This window comes from Hippocampus bargibanti, linkage group LG10, assembly GCF_051943395.1.
Source record: "Hippocampus bargibanti isolate YZ-2025 linkage group LG10, ASM5194339v1, whole genome shotgun sequence".
Lineage (NCBI taxonomy): Eukaryota > Metazoa > Chordata > Actinopteri > Syngnathiformes > Syngnathidae > Hippocampus > Hippocampus bargibanti.
This window is the reverse complement of record NC_142743.1, coordinates 20,184,151-20,207,233: the sequence shown is the minus strand read 5'-3', so window position 1 is coordinate 20,207,233 and position 23,083 is coordinate 20,184,151. Positions and strand designations below refer to the sequence as shown.

General features: G+C 40.5%; 3 protein-coding genes across 7 annotated transcripts in view; 1 reads left to right on the top strand and 2 right to left on the bottom strand.

The window, feature by feature from the left end:
- apbb2b (amyloid beta precursor protein binding family B member 2b) overlaps positions 1-4,193 on the bottom strand; it is a 35,433-nt gene extending 31,240 nt beyond the window's left edge. Inside the window, exon 1 of the mRNA XM_089005307.1 lies at positions 4,089-4,193. The gene's annotated coding sequence lies outside the window, so the exon portion shown is untranslated. The remainder of the gene's footprint in view (positions 1-4,088) is intronic.
- On the top strand, positions 2,819-20,066 carry haspin (histone H3 associated protein kinase). 4 transcript variants are annotated; one of them, XM_089005303.1, is made up of 18 exons: positions 2,819-2,876; positions 6,440-6,583; positions 6,879-7,007; positions 7,827-7,979; positions 8,172-9,939; positions 10,752-10,890; positions 10,984-11,036; positions 11,140-11,238; positions 11,339-11,524; positions 12,607-12,692; positions 12,803-12,865; positions 12,959-13,050; positions 13,384-13,463; positions 13,620-13,708; positions 14,490-14,632; positions 14,730-14,832; positions 16,160-16,369; positions 19,358-20,066. In XM_089005303.1, the coding sequence occupies exons 1-17, from the start codon at positions 2,860-2,862 to the stop codon at positions 16,359-16,361; spliced, it is 3,546 nt and encodes a 1,181-aa protein (XP_088861429.1). In that variant the 5' UTR covers positions 2,819-2,859; the 3' UTR covers positions 16,362-16,369; positions 19,358-20,066. The 4 variants fall into 4 exon arrangements, with proteins under 4 accessions (XP_088861429.1, XP_088861428.1, XP_088861425.1 ...); XM_089005302.1 differs by lacking the exon at positions 2,819-2,876 and adding an exon at positions 5,617-5,851 and having other exon boundaries at positions 7,830-7,979; XM_089005299.1 differs by lacking the exon at positions 2,819-2,876 and adding an exon at positions 5,617-5,851.
- Positions 16,380-23,083, bottom strand: part of fam184b (family with sequence similarity 184 member B) — a 29,154-nt gene continuing 22,450 nt past the window's right edge. For both annotated transcript variants that reach the window (XM_089005297.1, XM_089005298.1), the window contains exons 16-18: positions 21,883-21,990; positions 20,323-20,684; positions 16,380-18,122 (exon numbers count right to left, since the gene is read on the bottom strand). In XM_089005297.1, the coding sequence (XP_088861423.1) occupies positions 18,050-18,122; positions 20,323-20,684; positions 21,883-21,990 (543 nt within the window). In that variant the 3' untranslated portion in view covers positions 16,380-18,049. The remainder of the gene's footprint in view (positions 18,123-20,322; positions 20,685-21,882; positions 21,991-23,083) is intronic.

Here is a 23,083-nt window from a genome sequence, read left to right as displayed (position 1 = left end):
TGCCCTTAAGACGTGAGTTCATGTTTTTGCAATAATAGCCCCACAATTATTGATTTCAGCCAATAGCCTGTACTGTGATGAACAGCCAAGACAGAGACGCGTTCATCACCACGCTACCACAATTTAGTCATCTATCAAACTTTTACACCTTTTTCGCACTGTTTGCTCATATTGGGCAGGAAAAAAATGACTTGGGAAAAAAAGCAGATCACACCAAAAGAAACAGAAGTTCACCGAGATGAAGTCATAATACTGTTACTGTATGCTAACTAAAGTTTTATTTTGGATTGGATTAGCCTTAGTCTTGCAGTGGAGAAATTTACATTTCACGGCAGCAAAGTGATGAAAGGAAGAGGAAAGGAAAAGAAGAAGTAGAAAAACAAAATACAACACCTGTTGTAAAGGCAGCCACTCTTGTGGTGCCATCCTGAAGTCAAAACAACAACAAAAATAAATAATGTGACAACACAAAAGACACAGACAGTCATTCAAGCACTTTTGCACCCTCTTTGTTGTATGAAGCAGTTCTAGATGAAAGAGGAGAGGATCAAAACATCCTTTCCACCAGTGGATCAGGGACGCCATGAAATGTGCACGTCTGCTACAAGCTAACACGAAGCAATAACATCCATTGATGAAAAGAGATTGTCTCACATCTCCTGTCTCATGTAAATCCGCTGCTCAGCTATTCACTGTGTGTTACAATATATGCTGTTTTTATATGTAATAATAATAATAATAATACATTTTATTTGAAAGTGCTTTTCATTATACTCAAACCCCACTATTTTGGACCTGACTACATGTGAAACTACAGCGTATTCAAACGTCTAATTTTGAGCCTGTATTAATTAAAAAAGAAAAAGAAGATGATCTGTTCTTAAACACGATTTCATGACACTTTCTAAAATAGGAACCACTCAAAAGAAAAACGCAACAACAGGAAGGCAGCTGATAGACATAATGCACCTATTAAATACCGGATGAAAACTAACAGAACGGACAAGACTATTAGCTGGATGGAAGTGGAAAATGCCTCCCCTCCCGCCCTGTCATTTAGTGTCCCACCCTGCAGGATGAAGGGGGGCCTCTATACTCCTTCACAGTTCAAACACACCTCACGGGTGTCTGCTCCCTGCAACAACAATGCAGACACACATATATTCCAGCCTGGCTAAGAGTGGATAACACAATAAGCCTATTGGGAGTCAATGAAACACACTGCACCAACAAACTGCAATGTGGTCATTTTGCCAGGCTGACAGCTTGCAGAGTCTACACTCTACACTCTGCTTTCTTGATTTCATCATATATCTGTCCTGTCTGGGTAGGCACACACACACAACCATGAGCACATGCTACATGTCTACACATTTGTTTGGTCAAGGGCGGAAAGCCGTATTGTTTGCAAAGGAAGTGGGGCAGCGATAGCAGATCTCTGTTCTTTATCTGACTGTTCTCTCACACACACATGCACACATTTCAAAGTAATGTACTTTCACGATCATAAGATCAAAGAACAAATGGTGAGCTGAAAATGCCTAAGAAACTCATTTTCCCAAAAGAAAGCCACAGTTGATGCAGATATGTTACAGGGCGACTCTGTGTGTGTGTGTGTGTGTGTGTGTGTGTGTGTGTGTGTGTGTGTGTGTGTGTGTGTGTGTGTGTGTGTGTGTGTGTGTGTGTGTGTGTGTGTGTGTGTGTGTGTGTGTGTGTGTGTGTGTGTGTATTATGATCAAATTAAAAGAAAAGAAAAGGAAGACAAGGGTGAAAGAATGGATATAACGACAAAGCACTTAGTAATGGTATATTTGGACACACACACACACGCACACGCACACACGCGCGCACACACACACACACACACACACACACACACACACACACACACACACACACACACACACACACACACACACACACACACACACACACACACACAAAATGTAGCAAGCCAAAATGGGCAATGATGGTGGAAGTGGGCTCAGCGGCTACTGCAAGAATGACAGAGCACCAGTTCATCAGTAAATAGACAATCGGATCTGCTGCAGGAAGACATATACGTTTTAATTGAAAATGTAGAAATGAGTGCTGGATGCAAAATAAGATCACAAGACTGATGTCGTCAGGAGAGAACAGAACTTTTTTTTACTTCCACCCAACATTATGACAATTAGAGTGACAATCCCAATGGACCGTGGGGAATTTAGTGTTTGGCACTGAGGGGACCCTTTCCTATAACACAACCAGGTGATGATCTCATCCTTGTATACCCAGTATTTCCTTTTTGGAAACGTGAAGACAACACATAGGAACGTGGGAAACTATTATGTGTGTCTGTGTGTGTGTGAGAATGGGAAATAAGTGGCTCCATGTGTCGACAAGTAAAATAAGCATAATAAGTAATCTTTCAAGGGCCAAGATGCAGGCGATAGGCTGGGAACAATTATTGCTGGCAATGTCCAGTCCACTCCAGCCAGCACAACGCACCAATACAGGCGTCTAAAGACTGAACACAACAATGTGAGCAAAGTCAAAAGAATGTTCTACTTTGTTTGTCTGTTTCACAAAGACCATGCTTGCGCTGTCGCAATAGGCGTACGTGGGGCAAGATTGACACTGCACATTCTCCCTGGACGACAACCACTAGATGTGTTGAAATGTTAGTGGACAATATTTTGTTTTGAATACATGTACTGCACAACTGCAGGTGTGCTCGAGTCCACTCCAGTTGACTTTGGGAGAGAGTCAGGAAATATCAGACAAACAAGCATCCTGATCAACCTTTTAACAAAGAGTCTTCAATTAACCAATTTTGGGAATGTGTTAGCAAACTGGAGTACTCTGAGAAGCAAGAACATGCAGCCTCCACACAGGTAAGCCAGAGCCCAGAGCCAAACCCAAAACCTCTGTACTGGGAGGCCCAGACAATAACTGTGCCACCACCACCCTATGCATTTACATGTATATCATATCTCTAGCATTGGGCAGAATACTTGGAACTCCAAAATAATCACAATGCAGGAGACTCCCAAAAATGTGTGTTCAATCATTAATTTCACATTGTCAAAGCCAGTAACTATTTTCAACAAATTATAGATGTTAATAATTTGGAAAGATAAATACATGTAGTATAGATTTGGAATCTATATGACATTCACCAACTGTGACATTGAAGGTTTCGGCTGACACCAGAGTTATGAAATACAGTATGTACAGTATTGTCTTCATCTTTATTAAGTTCAGAGTTGCTTCTTCTGTAGCCACAAGGGGACATAGGCCACTCTTTTATTATGCCGGTCCCCAGCCCGGATAAATACAGAGGGTTGTGTCAGGAAGGGCAGCCGACGGAAAAGCTTGGCCAAAACAAACATGCGAATCAAACCTCTGAAGATGGAGGACACTGATTCGCTGTGGCGACCCCTTGAAGGGAAAAGCCGAAAGATAAGAAGACAGTATTGTATTCCTATTTCTAATTTAGATCAAAGTGGTCATGATGAGTATTAAAACAGGCAACAGAAATCTCAAAAACTAATGTCATATGTTTGGAAAGGGTTAAGGCACATAGCTTCGTTATTTTTTGTCTTCATTAGAGCGAATGGTTGAGTAAACATAATATGAACATGACAAGCATCCAGGATCTATGGGGGGGGGTTGATCTACAAAAACGGTAAAGTTCAACTCATAGTTAGCATCATAGTCAGTTGATTATGTCAGATAATTGCCTAAAGTGCACTTCTAAAATATAACAAGTTAATTGTCATTTAAGCACTCTTTGCGTGAGGACAACGGACGAGTCACGGTGCATTAATTGCTTGTTCGAAAGGGTAAAAACTAAATCCCAGTTGATAATGAGAGAAAAACCACGATAGGCTTCCATGAACGCCCCAACTGAGGCTCCAGCTTCCCGACTCAGGGCAGCGACCGATCCGGCCGCTGCACAGCGGGCCTTTCGGAGGCAAAACACCATCGGTGCTCGGACGACAATCTAACGGCGCCCTCGCATCTATACATTTCGGAGCAAACTATCCAAAAGAGAGGAGAACGAAACCAGTCTGCAGCACATAAAGCACCAATTCGTCACTCACCTCTCAGCGTTTACGCCCGACTCGCTGCTCTCCTGCTCCAGCGCGACTATGCTCCCCTCTGGTCCCTCTCCGCCTATTGCTCTTTTCCTTCACGCTTTCCCGTTATAGGGAACCGGGGGACTCTGCTCCGGAAGCAAAAATGGCCAAAGACTCCTCCCCATTTTCTAATTGCCATACAGTGGACATGGAAAGTCTCCAAAATCCTGTTGAAATTGCACGATTTTGCGAGAAACAAAATATCAAATAATTTGTAGTTGTTCTACCATTATTGTGCACAAGGTGTATTTTCAAATTATTAACCAAGCCAACCCGAACCTCCCAAACGTGAGAAAACGTGGTACAACTGAATAAAACCAATGTCAAACTTTATGACCTTTATCGCAAAAAGTACGTTTGGTGGCAAAAAACATCCCTCTTCACGAAAATAACAGTAAACTTTTGGTGAAGCTTAGTGGTGGCAGCATTCTCATTTTGCTCCTTTTGGGTTGTTGATTTTAAACTGGAACTGTGGCCTGAGACAAATTGGAAGTACAGTAATTTGAGATTGCTATTAGAAAGCATAACCATGTCAGGAAAATAAATGATCACAACATCAAATCTGGTGGAAATAATTAGATAAACAGGCAGATCACAATTAATTGAACCAGGATTTTTTCCTAAATCTGGTACCATCTCAGAAAAAAATATCCACTTTACAAGCATCACAATTACAACCAACATTCAGCATGGATGCCTTTATGTTATCAAAAATAAAACAGATAGTTAATGCTGGAAAAGATGTATTCAATATTATTGTTGGCCACTCTACCATTATGCACAGCTCGAATATTCAACCTGCATTGAAAATTAAGAAAATGAAAAGCATAACGTGATGATGCTTAATTTTAGATGTATCACACCAAAGGCAAATAAAACTTGTAAATAAATATACAACAGTTTAAAAAAACTAAAAGCAAGTGATTATGCTTAATTTAAGATGTATCACACTGAAGGTAAATAAAACTTGTAAATAAATATACAACCGTTTAAAAAAACTAAAAGCAAGTGTAGAGTATTGTATTAGACAGTTACATGCAATTGACGTTTACAAAAACGCACTAAGAATCAATGAATTATAATATCGTGTAAAACGTATGACGTCTTGTTTACTGTACATTGTTTTAATAGTGAAATTTACTTGAAATGCACAGGTTTGCGTGCCCTAATAAAATCCTGTCTTCTGTTGACATCTAGCGGCTATTCCTCAAGTGTGAAACGGCCACTTTGTCAGATGAATCTTCCCTCGTATGTAGTAAAACAACCAACGTTTTTCAGAGCGTTAAAATAATCAATAGGTGGATGGATTTCAGTATTTTAAATAAAGTCATTTTCATGATCACCGAAAAAAAGACATCCAAATACAGTATTATACGGCGCTCTTAACTCGTTCCTGCGGTTCCTCCAATCCAACATGCGGCGCTGCAGAGATGGCGTTCTATTTTATCGACCAATCAGACGGATGATACAGTTTGAAAATGGAGCGGCTACACTGCAAAACAAGTTAGGGAGGAAAGCTACCAACATCTCGGAATACAAGTAAATGGTCGCCAGTACAAAAATTAACCCAAAATGTCCACGGTGAAGCCAATATTTCTGAAGACTTACGGGAAGAAAATACGCAAATTGACGGCCTGGATTTCACCGAATGAGCACAAGCAGGCCTTCGATAGCTCCACGTCTTCAAACGATTCCTTGTTTGAACACATCAAATACACGAAAAACAGGTAAAGACACCAAAAGAAGCGCACGTGAATGACTTTGATTCAGTATTTCAATCTTTAGTGACTTACTCACAATAATAATAATAATGCATCCGTTATTATATAAGTACGTTAATAGAAGAGTTCTCACTGCACTAAATTGGTCGTGAGGATTAAAGGATTTAAAAAAAATATTGCTCAATTGTAATTCAGCAATAATTCACCGTATTTCCAAAGATTACAACTACTACTAGTTCACACGATTTCAGCTTCTTTCACTGTCCCTATGTTTGTCTACCTCCTGAGTGGTCTGTGGACATATCCTAAACAAGGAGATGAAAAAAAACAATACTATCCCCTGAGCCCAATTCACCCAACCCTTGGGTTTGATTGAATTCAGGTTAAGAACCACTGCATTTGACTAATACTGGACTGATAAATTCGGAGAACCTCCAAAAAATGCTTGTGGATATATAAACATTTGGGAAAATAGCAGTTAGTTGAAATTGTGTGCTTACAGAGGCGGGTGTAGTTTTGGTAGTTTAAATATGGTAATTGCTTGGCAGATGTTTTCTGTCCACCCACTTTCTGGTTTAATCTATCTTGATGCAGGAAGAGAAAAGCTGTATCAGTTGCAGCTGCAGTCACAGCAAGAAATAACAAGAGGTGTCGTCTGATTGACAATGAGAGCGAGGAAGATCTGTCATTTTCTGTGAAAAGTCAGAAAAGTCCACTGCCAATCAATGCAACTTCCAAGTAAGTTGAAGGTTGAAGCCAAGCTCTATTTTATTTTTGTATTTTATTTTTTTTAAAGAGCTTATATATGTATATACATACATACATATACACACACACACCACACACACTGTATTTTGTTTGTTTCACAGTCTTTTGTTGCGATACTGTATGACATCAACCCACAGTCTCAAACGCAAAGGGCTCTTACCTGCAACCTAAAAACATTCACAGTGACACTTGCTATTGGTTTGGTGAAGAGCCCAAATAGAAGCTGTTGAAATGTACCAGTGACTAAAAACGTTTTAATTTTTAGAGCAACGAAAGGTTCTTCCAAGCGAAAGAAGGTCCATGCGACGAGGAGGAAAGTGAAAGACAAGGAGGACATTTTCAGAGTGCCCCCCTCCTCTTACTCCAAGCCTGCTCCACGGGACGGGGTGCCCAGGTGTGTGCACCCAAATACATACACACAATCCGCTGCAACTTTGCCTCACATTCAGTCATCGTCATTTGAAGACTTTTGGAGGTACTCGTATGTTGCGGCCTGTTCCAATTCCTCAGCACATAGTAAATCAAAACTCTCCATCAATTCCTCCGAAACAATCCAGGATAAATAAACATAGCGCTTTCACACTGTGCCATTTTTAGATTTTAATGTCATGCTTTCCACTTCTTAATTACGGGCACCCTTACGCCATTGACACATTTTTACAGCCACTGGCTCAACAGCAGCGCAAATCTGTTACAATTAGTGCATATTGCTACATGATTTGCGCCACATATGACATAATTCTGTTAAAATAGCTAAAGAAACACATTTAGTTAAACAGCAATTAAAAACTGTTCGTTTTCCTTCAGCGTTTTCAACTTTTGTCGTCTGCCATCTTGCCTTCCTGATATCGAATGGTTTATTTCAATCAGTTCTGTATACTTGGGCAATGTAGTTAATTATTGTGTATTATAATATATATTGTGTCAACATGCGACATTACACTAAAGATAAAATGGGTGTGTTTTTCAGCACATGGCTGAGGATGGTTTCCATGGGGGAAAAAACTGTTCATTTCAGTACTCAGAAAGAACCATTGTCGTGACATAATTATAACTGTACAACCTTCGTGTGAACACATTGACCTCATATTGTATTTCGTTAGCCTCAGAAAATGCGCCATATATGAAACTATGGTTACCACCCGTAGTTTTCTTTTTGTGAAAGATTGGCAGAGGCTTTTATTTTGTGACCTCATCTCAATTGGCGCATCAGCAGGAACCAACCGCCTCTGTCAGCCAGAACAGGGGTCACAATAAGACAGAAGAAACAGTATTGTCCGATGAGCAGCTCAAGTGATGAAGATCTGTCATGCAATCTGTCTACAAAAACACATGCCAAGCCACTTCAACTCAATACTACTTCCAAGTAAGTCCTTGTGTCACAATGTATTGAATTTGGGTCATTTTATTTTGTAATGCAATACAATAAATTAAACCATTAATAGTTTATTGATAAATTCACTCAAATGCCTCTCATGAGTCTGCATAGTCCTTCTCTCATGCTAAATTCCATGTGTTGAAAAATGTTTTGGGTCATCTCTCCTTCCATTTTCCACAGCCTTCCTCGTCTATCAAAGGCCCGGTTTGTGACATGTCGTCCACGCTGCCCCGTTGCCACGAAAGTGGAAGTTTCGAAGGCAAAAGGCAATGTCTTCAACTTCATAGAAGACTTTACTACTGGAGAAGAAAGTCAAGTCTGTTTTTCTCACAAAAAGAAAAAAATCCCTCTAGCAATGCTAGAATCAAGTGTGGAGAATTCCACCAGCAACATTGATTCCAATCCCTTGCTCCTAAATCATTCATCAGATCACAGCCTTGGGCCGCACCCTAGGAAGCCCATCTTTTGCTCTACGCCTTCTTCACATAGCCTGTCAAGCAAACGACCCCATATTGTTCCGTTTCCCATCACTAATCAATTGCTGAACCCCACATCTTTGTCCATCAGCGGCATACGTGCAAGTGCATGCCAAGAAGAGCAGGAGTCTCCAAGGCAGCGTTGTTCTTCACCACGCATAGGACTAAATTCCAATAAGAAGCAGAAGACAAGCCCGTGTGAGCTGAATGAACAAGCATGCCCACCTTTTCACGAAGGGCATTCAAGAGACCTTTTTATCCACCCGAATAGTATGAATAAGAGTAGTCGAGACAGCAAGATGAAATATGGTGGGGCTTCGTCAAGCCTCCATCTGCTGGCAACAGACTTCGAAAGGGACAGCTGTGATACCACAGGGGAGGACTTAATCTCACTGAATGAAGTTCTGAAGGAGAAATGTTTTGCCCAACGCTGCACTGTGAGATTGAAGAGATTAAACAGCCTGACTCTTCATCAATTTTGCAACCAGACCACCTACTCCTCGTGCCTTACTGATTTTAGCTCAGATCATAGACGGCTAACATCCCAGCATCATTCGGTTTTCGTGGAGAATATGAAACCATGTTATGAGTTTAGTTTAGCTACCACTCAAGATGAAACCTGCGAGGGGTCAAACACAGGGAATGGGCCGGAAATTTCAAATATTTCTGTCATCTTTGGACTGTCACAGTCATTGTCAGCAGAAAGTGAATTCAAGGATGTGTCATGCTCAGCACGCACTGAATCCACGCAGCATACCGGCAGCAGTTTTGAATTTTTCAGTTGTGCGCAATTACCAACCAGCTTTCCTGGGCAAATGGCAGCAAAGGAACAGGATGCAGATGGCACATTCCAAGCAAAAAGCTGCAAAATTAGGGTTGAACAATTGGGGTTGACGGAAATTAAAACACCGTCTGTAGCACGATCAAGTGACACCGCTGTTGACACATCAAGTGGGGCAGAAAGCCTCTCTGTGGCATTGATCCGAAAATGCTTAAGTGAGAAACTCACAGTCAGAGTCAAGAGACTGACTTTCACACAACTGAAGGAGCTGCAACAGAAAGGCAGAAAGTGTAAATCATCCACAAATTGTTTCGATTTTACCGATGACGACCTGACAATAAAAAAGTGCCAGAATAAACCGGACTCGAAACATTTTGAAAAGATTTCATACCCAGTATTGGAAAAAGGCTCGCATAGTTCTTTCAGCCCTGTAGCCTTGGAAGAAAAAACTTCAAAAGAAGGCCCTAAAGTTGGCCAAAAAGGTTTTGGTAAAAACAAGAAAATGAGAAAGGGCATTTTACCAAAGCTCCCAGGTACCACCCGAAAGGCATGTGTCAGTGGTCTGAGCGTGAGCCGCTGGAAGAATGACAGTCTTTCGCAAGCGCCCCATGCCTTCAAGAAGAATAGTACAAGGAGGCCTGCCGACTGCACCATCAACGATCTGATCGCGACTCAACCCAATGGACTGCCGGTGAGCATAACTTGAAAACAACCATGTTTCAAAATATAGACGCTCCCCACTTTAAGAACAAGATACGTTGCGAGAAGTCGTTCGTAAGTTGCTTTAGTGCTATATTTTGTATGGAATGTATGTTTAAGTCAAACACTGAATGGGGAAGTATAAAACACAGACACTCTGACAGTCGTAAAATAAATTCACACCTACTCTAGTACGACGACATATATCCTTGGGTCTTCAGTAAGCCATGGCTGAAGCTGCTGGCACGTAATTACTGTATTACGTGCCAGCAGCCGTTACTTTTTGTTATGAATCACATCCTCCTGGAGTGTTAACTGGGAAGACGGATGTCCTCCCCACCCACATACTCTATACACAGCCAATTGTAAGCGAACTCGCGGATTGGTCCCTGAACTCTTTGGCAAGACTTCAGCAAGACTTCAGCATATTGCTGATTGGTCAACCTTGGTGTCCGTCACGTAAACCCTAGCCCTTGAAACTTCTAATCTGTCTGTGCGTGAAGCACAGTACGCAGCCAATCGCAGGCGAGCTCGGCCGGAAAAAGGCACGCAATCTAATCTAACTTACTCTGTCCGAACATTTTTTTGACATATTGTACCCGCAAAAATGTTTAGATGTATTGTTATTCATAACTCGAATGTTCGTAAGTTGGGCAGCGTCTGTAACTCACTTTTCCAATCCTGCTTATGGCACGCAGGTGGGTTGGGTCCATGGGCTCACTAAGTGATGGCTCTTTTTAAAAATTGGGTAGAGGTGATGCTGTTTCCTCAGTTCCTGACTTGATCATGCGTCCTTATGTGCAGGGATTCATGGGGCGTCCATTGAATATCACCACCCCAGTGAAGATTTGTTCCCTTAACCTGTCCTCGCTGCTGGTTGACCCCATGACGCCCACACAGCGCTGGAATCGGCTTAAATCTGCCCTCTCCATTCACCGTAAAGGTAAGACTTGTGTGCCTATTAAATCTAGGTTATGTACTTCTGCTCATATTATTTTCATTTAACCTTAAAACACTCTCTTTGGACTTTATTAAGTGCTGCAAACACCACGGAGTTCAAAAAAGCACATCCAAGACGATGTCAGTCAGGTATGAATGAAGGAGTCATCATTGGACACCACAAAATCCTTACAGAGCCAATCATCATCTAAAAATCTTGTCAACTAACTATGCAAATGCTCCAACTCCACAGCGAATGTGTGATACAGATTTGCTAGAGGCCGAGAAGCCCTCTTTTGCACTGCTCACACCGCACTGTTCCAAAAAGCCTCCGGCAACAAACATCAGTCAGGTATCTTTGAAGGAGGCTCGCCATATTTTGACAAAGCGGAGCCAAACCGCAAAACCCAAAAAGTTGTCAACTAACTCTGCAAATGTCTCAACTCCCACAGCTAATGTATGACACGGATTTGTCAGAAGCGGAGAAAGTGTACGCCGAGTGTGGACAACGGGGTCCGCTACCCTGGAAAGAGTGCTTTTCACCTCTTCAGATGAGACAATGCGTCAAGATTGGCGAGGGAACATTTGGTGAGGTGTTCTCCACCAACAACTCTTCAGGAGAAACGGTTGCTCTCAAAGTACGTGTTTACATATGCATCATTGTGCCACTGGGCCATTTTACTCAATGTGTCAAACAAAGATTAAGTTGACTGAAAAAAAAGTTATAAGAACCACCAATTGAAATTCAAATTTGTTTAGTGAAATGGAACAATCTGTAAAACCTTTTTAAGTGACTTGTATTACAAAACGATGTTGATGGTATGATGTTTTTATCATGCGTTCTGCACTGTACTCACAAAGGTTATACATCATAACCTTAACACATGGATTTAATTTCACCATAAATACATTTGAAAACACATGTGCAGCTCTTCAGTGTTTCATAGAGAATGTTAGATTGACTTTCATGCCTTTCTGTGCCTCATCCAGTCTACCTCTTGCAACTTGCTGATAACTGTAAAACTAAACTGACTGGTCATATCCCTCTGAGCTTGTATCTATAATTTAGTTCAAGGTTAAATAAAATGCACATTTTCTTGACAGTATGGTTTATGGTCCTCCACTAGAATTTATATTGCGATGGTTAAAAAGTTGATCGCAGTCACAAAGTGTTTAGAGCATGACAATCTTCATTGCTCTTCTTCAGGATGTACCGCTGCTGCTATGAAAGCCACAGTGAATGTGCCCATCTCAAGAGAGCAATTTAAAATGCCCTTCTCCACGCGATCCATAAAATGTTTTTCAAAAAAAATATATTTTTGAACAAGGTTGGAGAAGATTTTACTGTGGAGAAAAAAAAAATGTCAAACTTGCGAACTAGGATAAAACTTCCAGCATTTCCCCAATATAGAACACTCGATCCAGTTGTCATTCAACCACAAAATGTACTGATTGATTCATGAATTAAACACCCGCTGTAATTTTAGCCATTCATCTCTTTGTTGGAAAACAGCAAATTGTGCAAAAAGTATTGAAACACTGAACATCTACCGTGCATTGTGAGGTTTAGTCCAGGTCAAATAAAGTATAATTGACGTTCATCCTGAAATTCCAACCACCAGCTCTTCTTTTATCTGATTTATGTGGAAATAAGGGATTTAGTGTCGCAACTTGATAAAAAAGCTTGAAAAGACATATTTGAAATCATCTCTTCTTCTAGGTCATTCCACTGGAGGGCAATGAGAAGGTGAATGGGGAAGACCAGAAGACCTTCGGGGAGATCCTACATGAGATTATCATTTCCAAGTAATTTCTCCATTCACTTTGGGTTCTGCCATTTTTATGATTTCAACCCTCCATTCGTTTTGTAGTAATGTTACGCCATCACGTTTGTAAAACACCATGTCATGTTCCAGGGAGCTGAGCAGCCTGAAAGAGAAACATCACAACCAGACCAGCTACTTCATCGGACTTCATGAGTAAATGCCCTCGCTGCTTCTTTTTCTTCCATCCGTACGATGGTCTGTCTCTCTCTCTCTGCGTTTGCTGACCTTCATCTCCTTCCCACATAGTCTCCACTGTGTCCGAGGCAGCTACCCTCCTGAGTTCCTGGATGCCTGGGACACATTTGATGAGAAAAAGGGTTCTGAGAATGACAGACCAGGTTTTTGTTGTGTTCTTCATTCTACTGAATCCTGCAAACATGCACACCCACACAAAAAATAATTAAATACACACCTTCACTCTCTGTTGTAATTTCAGTGATCATTTTTAGTTCAGTGGTTGAAGTCCAAAGATGCTTATGCACAAATCTATATAAAAGTGAGTTAAAAATAAAATCACCTTCACTCCTATCCTAATCTGCGTGTCTGTTTGCACGATTGGACTGTTTACCAAATGAGAGCCGCAGTTGAGGTTTATTAAATGACCATTTAGCAGGGGCTATTATATATTGTAAGGTAGGAACAGATGCTATTCTTTTCTCTGTGTTGTACAGATTTATTCGAAAATGACCAGTTGTTTCTCATCCTGGAGTTTGAGTTTGGTGGTGTCGACCTGGAGAACAGCAACGGAACGGTATTCACCCTCCAAACTTTTTATTGCGTGTTTTGCAATGTCAGACCGTCTATTTATACCGATTTATCAATGCTACTCAACTGAGTTTTTGGTGTGCATAAATTATGAGGTGACGCTTTGAGGTCTCAAAACTCCAACATGTCTTGTGTCCTGTAGTTGTCCTCATTGGCTGTGGCAAAGGGTATCCTCCACCAAGTGACCGCCGCGCTGGCTGTGGCTGAGCAGGAGTTGCATTTTGAACACAGGTACGCGATTAAACACCTTGATCCTTTTTTCGGACAACCCTTCAAAGTTCTCTGGACAGCCCAGCGGTGTAATAAGTCATTTGTGTGCCTGAGACAGTTGCTTAGACAACAGAGAAACACCCTTAGCCACACGTAGCAATGGTCGACTTAGCATACTGGTACTGGGACGCTAAGTTACACAAACGCACACCTCATTCGTGTTTTTCGATGATCTCCTTCTTTGCTCAACCGTAATTTTCTTTTGTTTCCTCTTCATTTTAACACTAGCCTGTGGTGGGGTCTTTTTCGGGTCCGTAATAGCATAAGTACTTCACTCGATAACAAACCACGTCTGCACTCAAAAAGGGTGTGTTCGATCGTGTTGTTTGGTGTTCTTCTGACGAAAACTAGACCGCCAGCCATTGTGTGTGTTTCCCAAAAACTAGTTCGTATGCCAAGATTATATTCTCACGAATTTAATGTTCGTAAGGTAAGCGTTTGTAAGCGGAGGTATCACTGTATTCTTACATTTTACTGCTTTTGACTTCCTTCTTTGTGATACATTTGCACCATTATTTATTTACAACCCCTTGCCGTATTGAAATGAATAATGACTCAATAAAGGTTTGTAGCTGGGGGCTGAGCGCTAAACTCTCATTTCACAAACACTATTGACCAAATAAATGTGACTGGCGGGGAAATTGGCTTTTCACAATTCAGACTTCCTTGATTTGTTTTGGAAAGCAGATTGATTAAATGCTTTGGATTGGTCATTTGTTACTTTCACGCTTTTCTTCTGAAGGGACCTCCATTGGGGCAATGTGCTCATCAAAACTACAAAGCAGAAGACTGGAACCTTCCTACTCAACGGAACAGCACACACTTTGGAAACTAAAGGAGTGTTGGTCCGCATTATTGACTATTCTCTGTCCAGACTTGAAATTGGTCAGTGGCGCTTCCCCTGAACTGTTAGCTCACCTCCTGAGCGACTTTGTCTTTGTTATCTAATTGAAGTAAATTGACTGAGCTGTCTTCTCTCCAGATGGCCTGACGGTGTCCTGTGACATTTCAAATGATGAGGAGCTCTTTATGGGTAAAGGAGATTACCAGTTTGATATCTACAGACATATGAGAGAAGAAAATGGGTCAGTATTTTTATTTTATTTTATTGTATTTAAAATAACTGTCAGTGTGTGTTTGGAGATCACGGCCCCGTTTTTTAAAAATTATAATTAAGGGCTAAACATGTAACAGGACAATTTTTGATCTGTAAGTGTAAGAAGGATCACATAGCTCCTACTCTGGCATCCTTTCCTGGCTCCCGATACATTCATTTTGAAGATCTTATTTGTTTTCAAATCATTAAATGGCCTCGCTCCTCCTTATTTGCCATATATTGTATAACTGTGATGCCAGATATAACATCTGAGTTCGAGATGTAATGATTAGCATTTTGTGATTGATTATTAGCATAAATGGATTACATTTGGACACAAGAAATGCACAAAATTAAAAAAATAACAACAAACAAACCATTTTCAGAAAAAGCATCTCAGCATTAAATAACATGAAGGCAAGTAGAGTATTGTTTAAGCCTTTTGGGGGTTGGGCAACAATTACATCCAGGATTTTGTTATCTACTCGATATCTACTTTAAGGTTCTAGTAGTGGCAAAAAGTGGCAAATTATAAGTACGTTATTTCACAACTGCGTAGCCAGCTACCAGGCTGGCTATCTATTTGCTATCTAGCTGGCTACCTAACTGGCTACCTAGCTGGCTATCTATTTGCTATTTTATGTCTATTAGCTGTCTGGCTAGTTAGCTAACTATTAACTATCTAGGTAGCTCGCTGGTTATTAATTAGCTAGCTAGCTGGATATCTATTAGGTACATAGCTAGCATTCTATCTATTTGAGTTATTCGAGGTTGAGTAAACGCTGGCGCGTGTGGCTGCCACTGCTCAACCACAGAACAAAACATCCCGTGACTGTAAAGTGACCTTGAGAGTTTTGAAAGACGCTTAGAAATGAAATGTCTTATTATTATTAATTGACAACTAATCGATAATTACAGTGATTGGTAATTATTTTTGATAATGAATTCTTTCGCGACCTGATATTGTTGAAATTGTCTGATTTGTTTAGTTGTTCAGAGAAGTATTCTGATTATCATTGTGTTAAATCAAAACCATGTAACGTAACCCTTTAGTCTGCTACCTCTAACGCTAATAAGCATTTATGTTGCGTTGCTTTAACCCTTGAAGCAATGAGTTGGACACAAATAGTCCAGAAATAGCATATATGCAGACATAGCATTGCTCACAGTCATCTATTCTTTGTCTTCTGTGTAGAACAGCCAATTCGTGTCACACTGTTGAGCTGAGATGGGAGTTGTGAACATTGGCATCCTTATTATGTCTGGTTGAAAGAGACCGTCATTCATAGAACTCCTGCCGTTTTTTTGTGTCGCAGTAACAACTGGAGCACCTTCCACCCTCATTCCAATGTGTTGTGGCTCCACTATTTGTGCTCCAAACTACTCTCCATGAGATACCGCGGAACGGGCGGGAAGAACAGAAAAGTCGCATGCATGGAGCTCACACGTTTTCATGACAACGTCCTGCAGTACGCTTCTGCAACGGAAGCACTTGAAAAATGCCCCATGTTTAAGTAACACGCATCGTAAGTGCATTTTCCATCCAAACTTTTGTTTATTTGCAATGTTGCAAATTCAACAATGAGGCAGCACACACTGATTGGTGTCTGCTGACCCGTTTCAATATTTCCAATGTTAGTTTGTTCGTTTTTGAGGAAAGACCTAGTTATTCTTTTCCTTTCGGCTTTTCCCTTCAGGGTTTGCCACAGCGGATCAGTGTTCTCCTTCTCACCCTGTTTTGTGCATTCTATTCGCTCACACCAGCTACCTTCATGTCCTCTTTCACAGCGTCCGTTTTCGGACTTCCTCTTGGTCTTCTGCCTGGCAGTTCAAGACTCAGCATCCTTCTCCCGATATATTCGATCTTTCTCCCCTGAACATGTCCAAACCATCTGAGTCTGGCCTCACTGACTTTTTCTCCAAAACCCCTAACGTGACTTGTCCCTCTGATATAGTCATTCCTGATCCTATCCAAGAACCTGGTCACTCCCAAAGAAAACTTCAACATCTTAATCTCTGCTACCTCCCGCTCTGCTTCCCATCTTTTCTTCAATGGCACTGTCTGCAGTTCAAACATCATGGCTGGTCTCACCACAGTTTTATTCACCTCCACACTTATATACACCGGTTTATGACTAAAGAGTATGACCTAAAAATGCAGCCATAATTAATATAGTAATGCAGCAGAAGGACAAAATGCTCTTTGGCCATTATTTTCTTCACATGGATACGTTACTTTTGTTTTTGTTGTAAATAAACCAGGGATCAAATTCTTAAATTGGACTTCTACATTCCTGCCGTTCAAGTAAACAAGGTAGTTTATAATGTCAGTTGACAGCCGATAAGCACTTATTTCTTTTTCACTTAATGAAAGTGAATTCTAATCGTATTTTTTTTTTCTTCGTACCGTCACTCAAAAAGCATTTCTCCCAAGGCAGCCTTACATAACCCCTATTGGCTTTAAAGTGACAAGAAAACATCAAGAATCGTGGATTATAAAAACAAAATATTTATTCAATTTGTTCATTAAGACTATTGTACATTTTTGCATCAAAACACGCTTCATTTTGAGATGGGAAGTGTAAAGTGTGGGTCCTTATGAATGAGGATCTTGATTGAATGCATCAAATGCCTCCATAGTTGAAATTCAAGACATCCCAAGAGTTACCTTCAGTCACCACATGATCATATTGAAGCAAATTCCGCACTGAAAAAGGAAGACTGTTAAAAAAAACTATAATAAATACATGGAGACATTTCAAACAACACAAACAAGATCCAGGAGGCCGAGAAGAGGTCAGGCATGTGTTTTGAGAAGCACTTTTTGGTTGAGCTTTGAGGCAATGTTGGAGATGGCCATGCTGGTGATGAGCCCACAAGTCTGTTGTAAGAGCACTCCACTGATTTCACACCACTCGGCGAAAAGGACTCACATTCAATGCAACAGAACCAAATAAACATAGTTTCCTTCAAAGCCATGCAACCTTGTTTCACAGTACGACATGACCAACAGTGCGCCTGGAATCTCTCTTGCCACGGAGCTCCGAGCAATGATCCGATCGCATCGCCCTTTCATCGACGATGCTATCACTTTTATAGCTTCTTCCTTGTCTTTGACTCGGTGAAAAATGGGCCCGAAGTCCAGTCGAGCTTTTGTGTGAATGTGAAGCAGACGCAATGAACCGTTGGGAAGGTTGTTTTTGTGCTCAGAAGGAGAAGTATTTGGTGAACCACTCTTGTTTTAGCCCCTCTGTGCCTCTTTGCTCCATGTAAGACCCCCTAAAACACATTTACACAAAATTCTCTCAAATCATTATGTTATTTCAAAAGGTTTGGCAACTCAAAATCAGTGTATGGTATCATTCCTTCATTCCATTTTCAAGTGGCAGTTGAAAAAGATAAAAAACAAGGATTAAAGGACAACCGACGCCTCCTGACAAGTTGTGTCCATAATTTGTAAAATCACTTCAAATGACTTCTACTAAGCGTATTTTACAAAGATTCCACCGCATATAGCTATATTTTACGTTTTAAGACTCGCGCTGAATATTCAGGAAGTCTTGTTTTTGAGTTGGTGACGAGTCCGTACGTGACGTCACGGTAGGTATTGTCACTGACCGAGAAAGCGACACACAATGCATTTCGGGTACTTTGTTTGGTCTGAAAACTTCGCGTTGATGGCGAAATTAGAAGGAAAACACAAAAATAACACGATGGTGAATCGTTGTGTGTTGCACCAAGACTACTATTTGATACTAGTTGCCACAAATTCCCAGCAGACAAATCAGCCCATTTCCGACGGAGATTGGGCGCCATGTTGTGCATTTTCTGGGACGCTACATTGGAGTCCTGCCGGCTCAAATTGAGACGGAAGGACTTCTTTAATCGATTGCAAACATTTATGCTTTCCTCTTCAGAACTATTTGAATCATATTCAGAACTGGATGAGTAACAAAAAAGCATCTTCTCCGAATCTGAAACCATCGTTTTTATTCTAGAGCAAGGCAAGATGTCCTGGCGTGATGTCACGAACAAGGGGGCGGGACCTTCTGAAACTTGCCATTTCTGGGGTCTGGGGTCAAGTAGTTTTGGGAGACTTTAACTCATGTTTATTGTTTTTTTTTTTTGCATTTGACTAAAAATATCAGCCTGCGTGTTTTGGGTATTTTAGATGCTATAAAATGTTTTTCATATGTCAGTTAGGAAACAAAAAAAATGGTGTCGGTTGTCCTTTAAGGCTCCCGTCGAAATCTTCCAAGTGGGACATAATAATTTCACCCTGTCAAATCAAAGTTAGTCTTCTGGTTGTTTTCCCCCAAGCTCATCTAATTTATTATATGAAAATATCATAAATCTTCAATTATTTCCTATTTTGCATAAGATTGAAAAACTTGATTGAATGTTTTTTCCCCCCCCAATTGTCTACTGACGATTGGGAGGAACACCTTTTCTCCACAGGTATTTTGAATTGAAGTGAACTGGACAATTTATTGTTTTATTGTATTTTTTTCAAGAAAATGTGCTGTTGAAGGCCAGGAACGTTTGGGGCAGATTCATCATGTATGACCACATTGGAACCCAAACCTGTGAAGTCTTTCTTCCACATATCTACCACTAATCTGTAAATTTGCTACAATTCTCTTTTTCAATTAAAACTGTATTTGCTTTTTGCCCTACAGTGAAATTTAAAGCATACTCTGTATTTTACAATATGATCTCATTCATGTTTTTATATTAAGAGAAAATGAACCAAGTTTATTTTCATGCTCTTAGTTTTTAGCATGATTCAAATGCATGTTTGAATATGATTCTTTAGATTTTCCCTTCTTTCAATCGCTCTGTTTTGATTTCACATTATGTTGATGGCTTTTATCCTTTGTGTAAAATGTACCGTAATAAAAAAAAAAATCATGATGTCAGAACCAAAAGTGGTACAGTTTGACATTTTTTTTCTCAACCAGAAATTCTTTGAAGTCACACATTAAAGCCTTGAAGGCTGTAGATTGTGTATAATTTCATGTCACATTAACACTCGCATCATCTACATACACACACTTCAGGTTCAGTCTTTCAAAAAAACCTTTAGAATCATAATTTAAGAATAAAATAATGGTTGAAAATTCATATTGCAAAATTCTGGCTGTGTTGCATTCATTAATACTACAGCATAAACTTGTGTACATTTATTGCTTTCTGTATTCACTCAAGTAAACGTTTGACCTATTTTTGCATCCTCTTGTGTCTTTATTTAGCGCAGAAGAGCACAGGGCTGCTATTCATTATTTTCTTTTCAAAAGTGAACCAACTTCACCGCCGGAACAAAGCTGGCTGTTACAAAGGTAAGTTATAAATAATGTAGTTTAATAGCACAATTGCAAATGTTAAATCAGGAAACGAGTGTGACGAGGCGGAAAAAGAGCCGCTGATGCTGTCAGATGACTTCATACAATGATATTTTTAAACCGTTTTCAAAACCTACCTGATTGACGGCGCCTGGAAATACGCATAAGGCTCTTGGCAGGAGGGCGACACGTAGCGAATGCCCGTCTGTGGCGAAGGGCAGACGGGCAGCGGCGCAGTGGGCGCCGGCGTGGGAGGAATGCAGGAGCTTCGAGATCTTGGTGAGCGAGGAAGGGGCGGTGGGGAATGTTGGCTGAAAGACAGTGACGTGTGCTTGTGTGGAAGAGACGAGGTGGAGTAGTGGGGAGGCGTGTGAGGGTGGCATGTGGACTGATGGGGCAGCGTGGAAGAGAAGGACGAAGACGAGTAAGGGGGGAGGCGGTCGTAAGCACCGGAGCAGGAGATGTTGTTTCCACGAGGAGATGACTCCATGTGCTTTCTCTGCACACAACAACAAACAAAACACTCCATTGGAATTAACATCTATCTATCTATCTATCTATCTATCTATCTATCTATCTATCTATCTATCTATCTATCTATCTATCTATCTATCTATCTATCTATCTATCTATCTATCTATCTATCTATCTATCTATCTATCCATCTATCTATCTCTACATACATACATACACACAGGTACCATCTGACTTACGACCGAGTTCCGTTCCGACCAAACGGTCGTAAGTCGAAATGGTCGTAAGTCAAAATGTTGAATAAAAACTCGGAGGCTAATGACTCGCAAATTCCCCCTCTTTAAAATGTTAAGAATAGGGTCTGGACATCGTGGTTGTAAGTATGGGTGGTCGTAAGTCCGGCTGGTCAGAAGTCGGATGTTACCTGTATATAGTATATTTATTTTTTTGTATTTTTTGAGGGTGGTGGTGGAAATTCATATTGTTCCCTTGTTTTTTTCTTTAGCACAATAGGTTTTGATTAAAATAATATAATATATGTACTGTCATAGTTTTTTGGACTTCAAGATGGCGCCGCGAGCGTGGCTGCCTTTCCAGCAGCTCCTGTATTTTGTTTTTCTACTTCTTTCTTTCCTTTCCTCTTCCTTTCATAACTTTGCTGCTGTGTTACTTCCGGGTAGAGTGAACGCTGGTGCGAATGGCTGCCGCTGCTCACCCGCACACAAAAAAAATATTATCCTGTGACTGGAAAGTGTCCTTGAGAGTTTTGAAAGGCACTTAGAAATTAATTGTACTATTATTATTATTATTATTATTGTTATTATTATTGTAACTGGCGGGTATTTTGTCATTGGTTGCCACGACAACAAAAATATAATTTATTTAGACTTGTTGTTCTGTAAGAGCGTTTAATGTTTCTATGCGAAACTTTATATGTGTGTCTTTCTAAAAATCGATGGATGGTTGGTGGTTTTATGCCAAACCTTACTTCGTGGATTTTTGACTATTGGGTGGTCCTGGTCCCCATTAAACGTGAAAAACAAGGGATTACTGTATTGCATTCTTCTAAGTCCTTTCTTATGTTTACTAGAAACAGTTCATGATTTGAACGGTACTACATTAGTGTGTAACACACACACACACTCACTCACAGGCATCCAAATTGGACATTTTAGCGCCTGATGAACCCATTATATGCAGGACGAACGCACACCCACACTCACCCTCATGGTTGGCGTTGTGCTCCCAGGGCGGGACTTGTTGTCGCGGAGCCTGAGGCCGCTGTTGTCCCCGACAGCAGGGGGTTGTAATTGCAACTGATGCCGTTCTTCCTGGAGGGAGGGAAGAAGGAGCTTGTACACAGTTGGTGTTGTCTAGAACTCTGATTTGTTTACTTGCGTTCCTCATACCAGAAGTTGCATTAAAAGCTAGTCATTTGGAGGATTACACTCATGAAAATATATTATTTTTACCGTATTTTCCAGTGTATAAGGTGCATCTAAAAGCTTTGATTTTCTTCAAAAGATGAGTCTGCCTTATATGTGAAGTAATTAATACTGAGCCACAAAAGGTCTCGCAAAGTTTCTAACGCTGTATTGAATGTTTATGTATGTCATAAAACTTAATATTTTGTAGGTCCTGAAATTTAAGTGACAATGACAAAAACCCTGGGACTGGAGTGCACACATCTTCACACATTGTCTTGTAGTGAATGAGTTTTTTTTTTTTTTTGTTGTCATATATCAGGTTATAGGATGTCCCTATGACCTTCTGACAGTACTGATAAAAAAATCGTGGCTCGTTCTTGCATTAAAGTTGCTCATTCCTGCTCTAAATTGTTTTGGTATGAGTCACTTGAGATGGAGGTGCTAATCAAGGAATCTATCAAATTTTGCTGTTACAATCGCCACTGCACCACGTGGGTCAGTGACACAACCTACGGAGGAGAATTAATCTTGTGGTTGTCACTTTGGAGATGGAACTGTGTGTGTGTGTGTGTGTGTGTGTGTGTATTTGTATGGCTAGTCTTATGAGGACCACTAACATTTTATACCATGCGTAGTGAGGACATTTTTGACAAGTGAGGACCTTTTGGCCGGTCCTCACAAGTTTTTCATTCTAAAGGCTTCTAGTGGGTCTACATATGCAAGTTTCAGAGAGGTCCTCATTTTTTGGTGTGTATTTTCATTTCACTTGGATAAACACATTTTACTCACTGTTTGTGTTTATCTGTGTGTTTAAGGAGAGGAAAAAGTTCAGGCCACAAAAAGTCAAACGATATTTTAACCAAATTCACTCCAGAGGTGAGGACTTTGAATGTAGCCATTCAGAAACCTCACTCCTGCTGTTATTTCAGTTTCAAGTCCACTTTTTATTTCTTAGTTTTTTAAAGAAGTCGAAGTGGGAAATGAGGTGACATTTAGT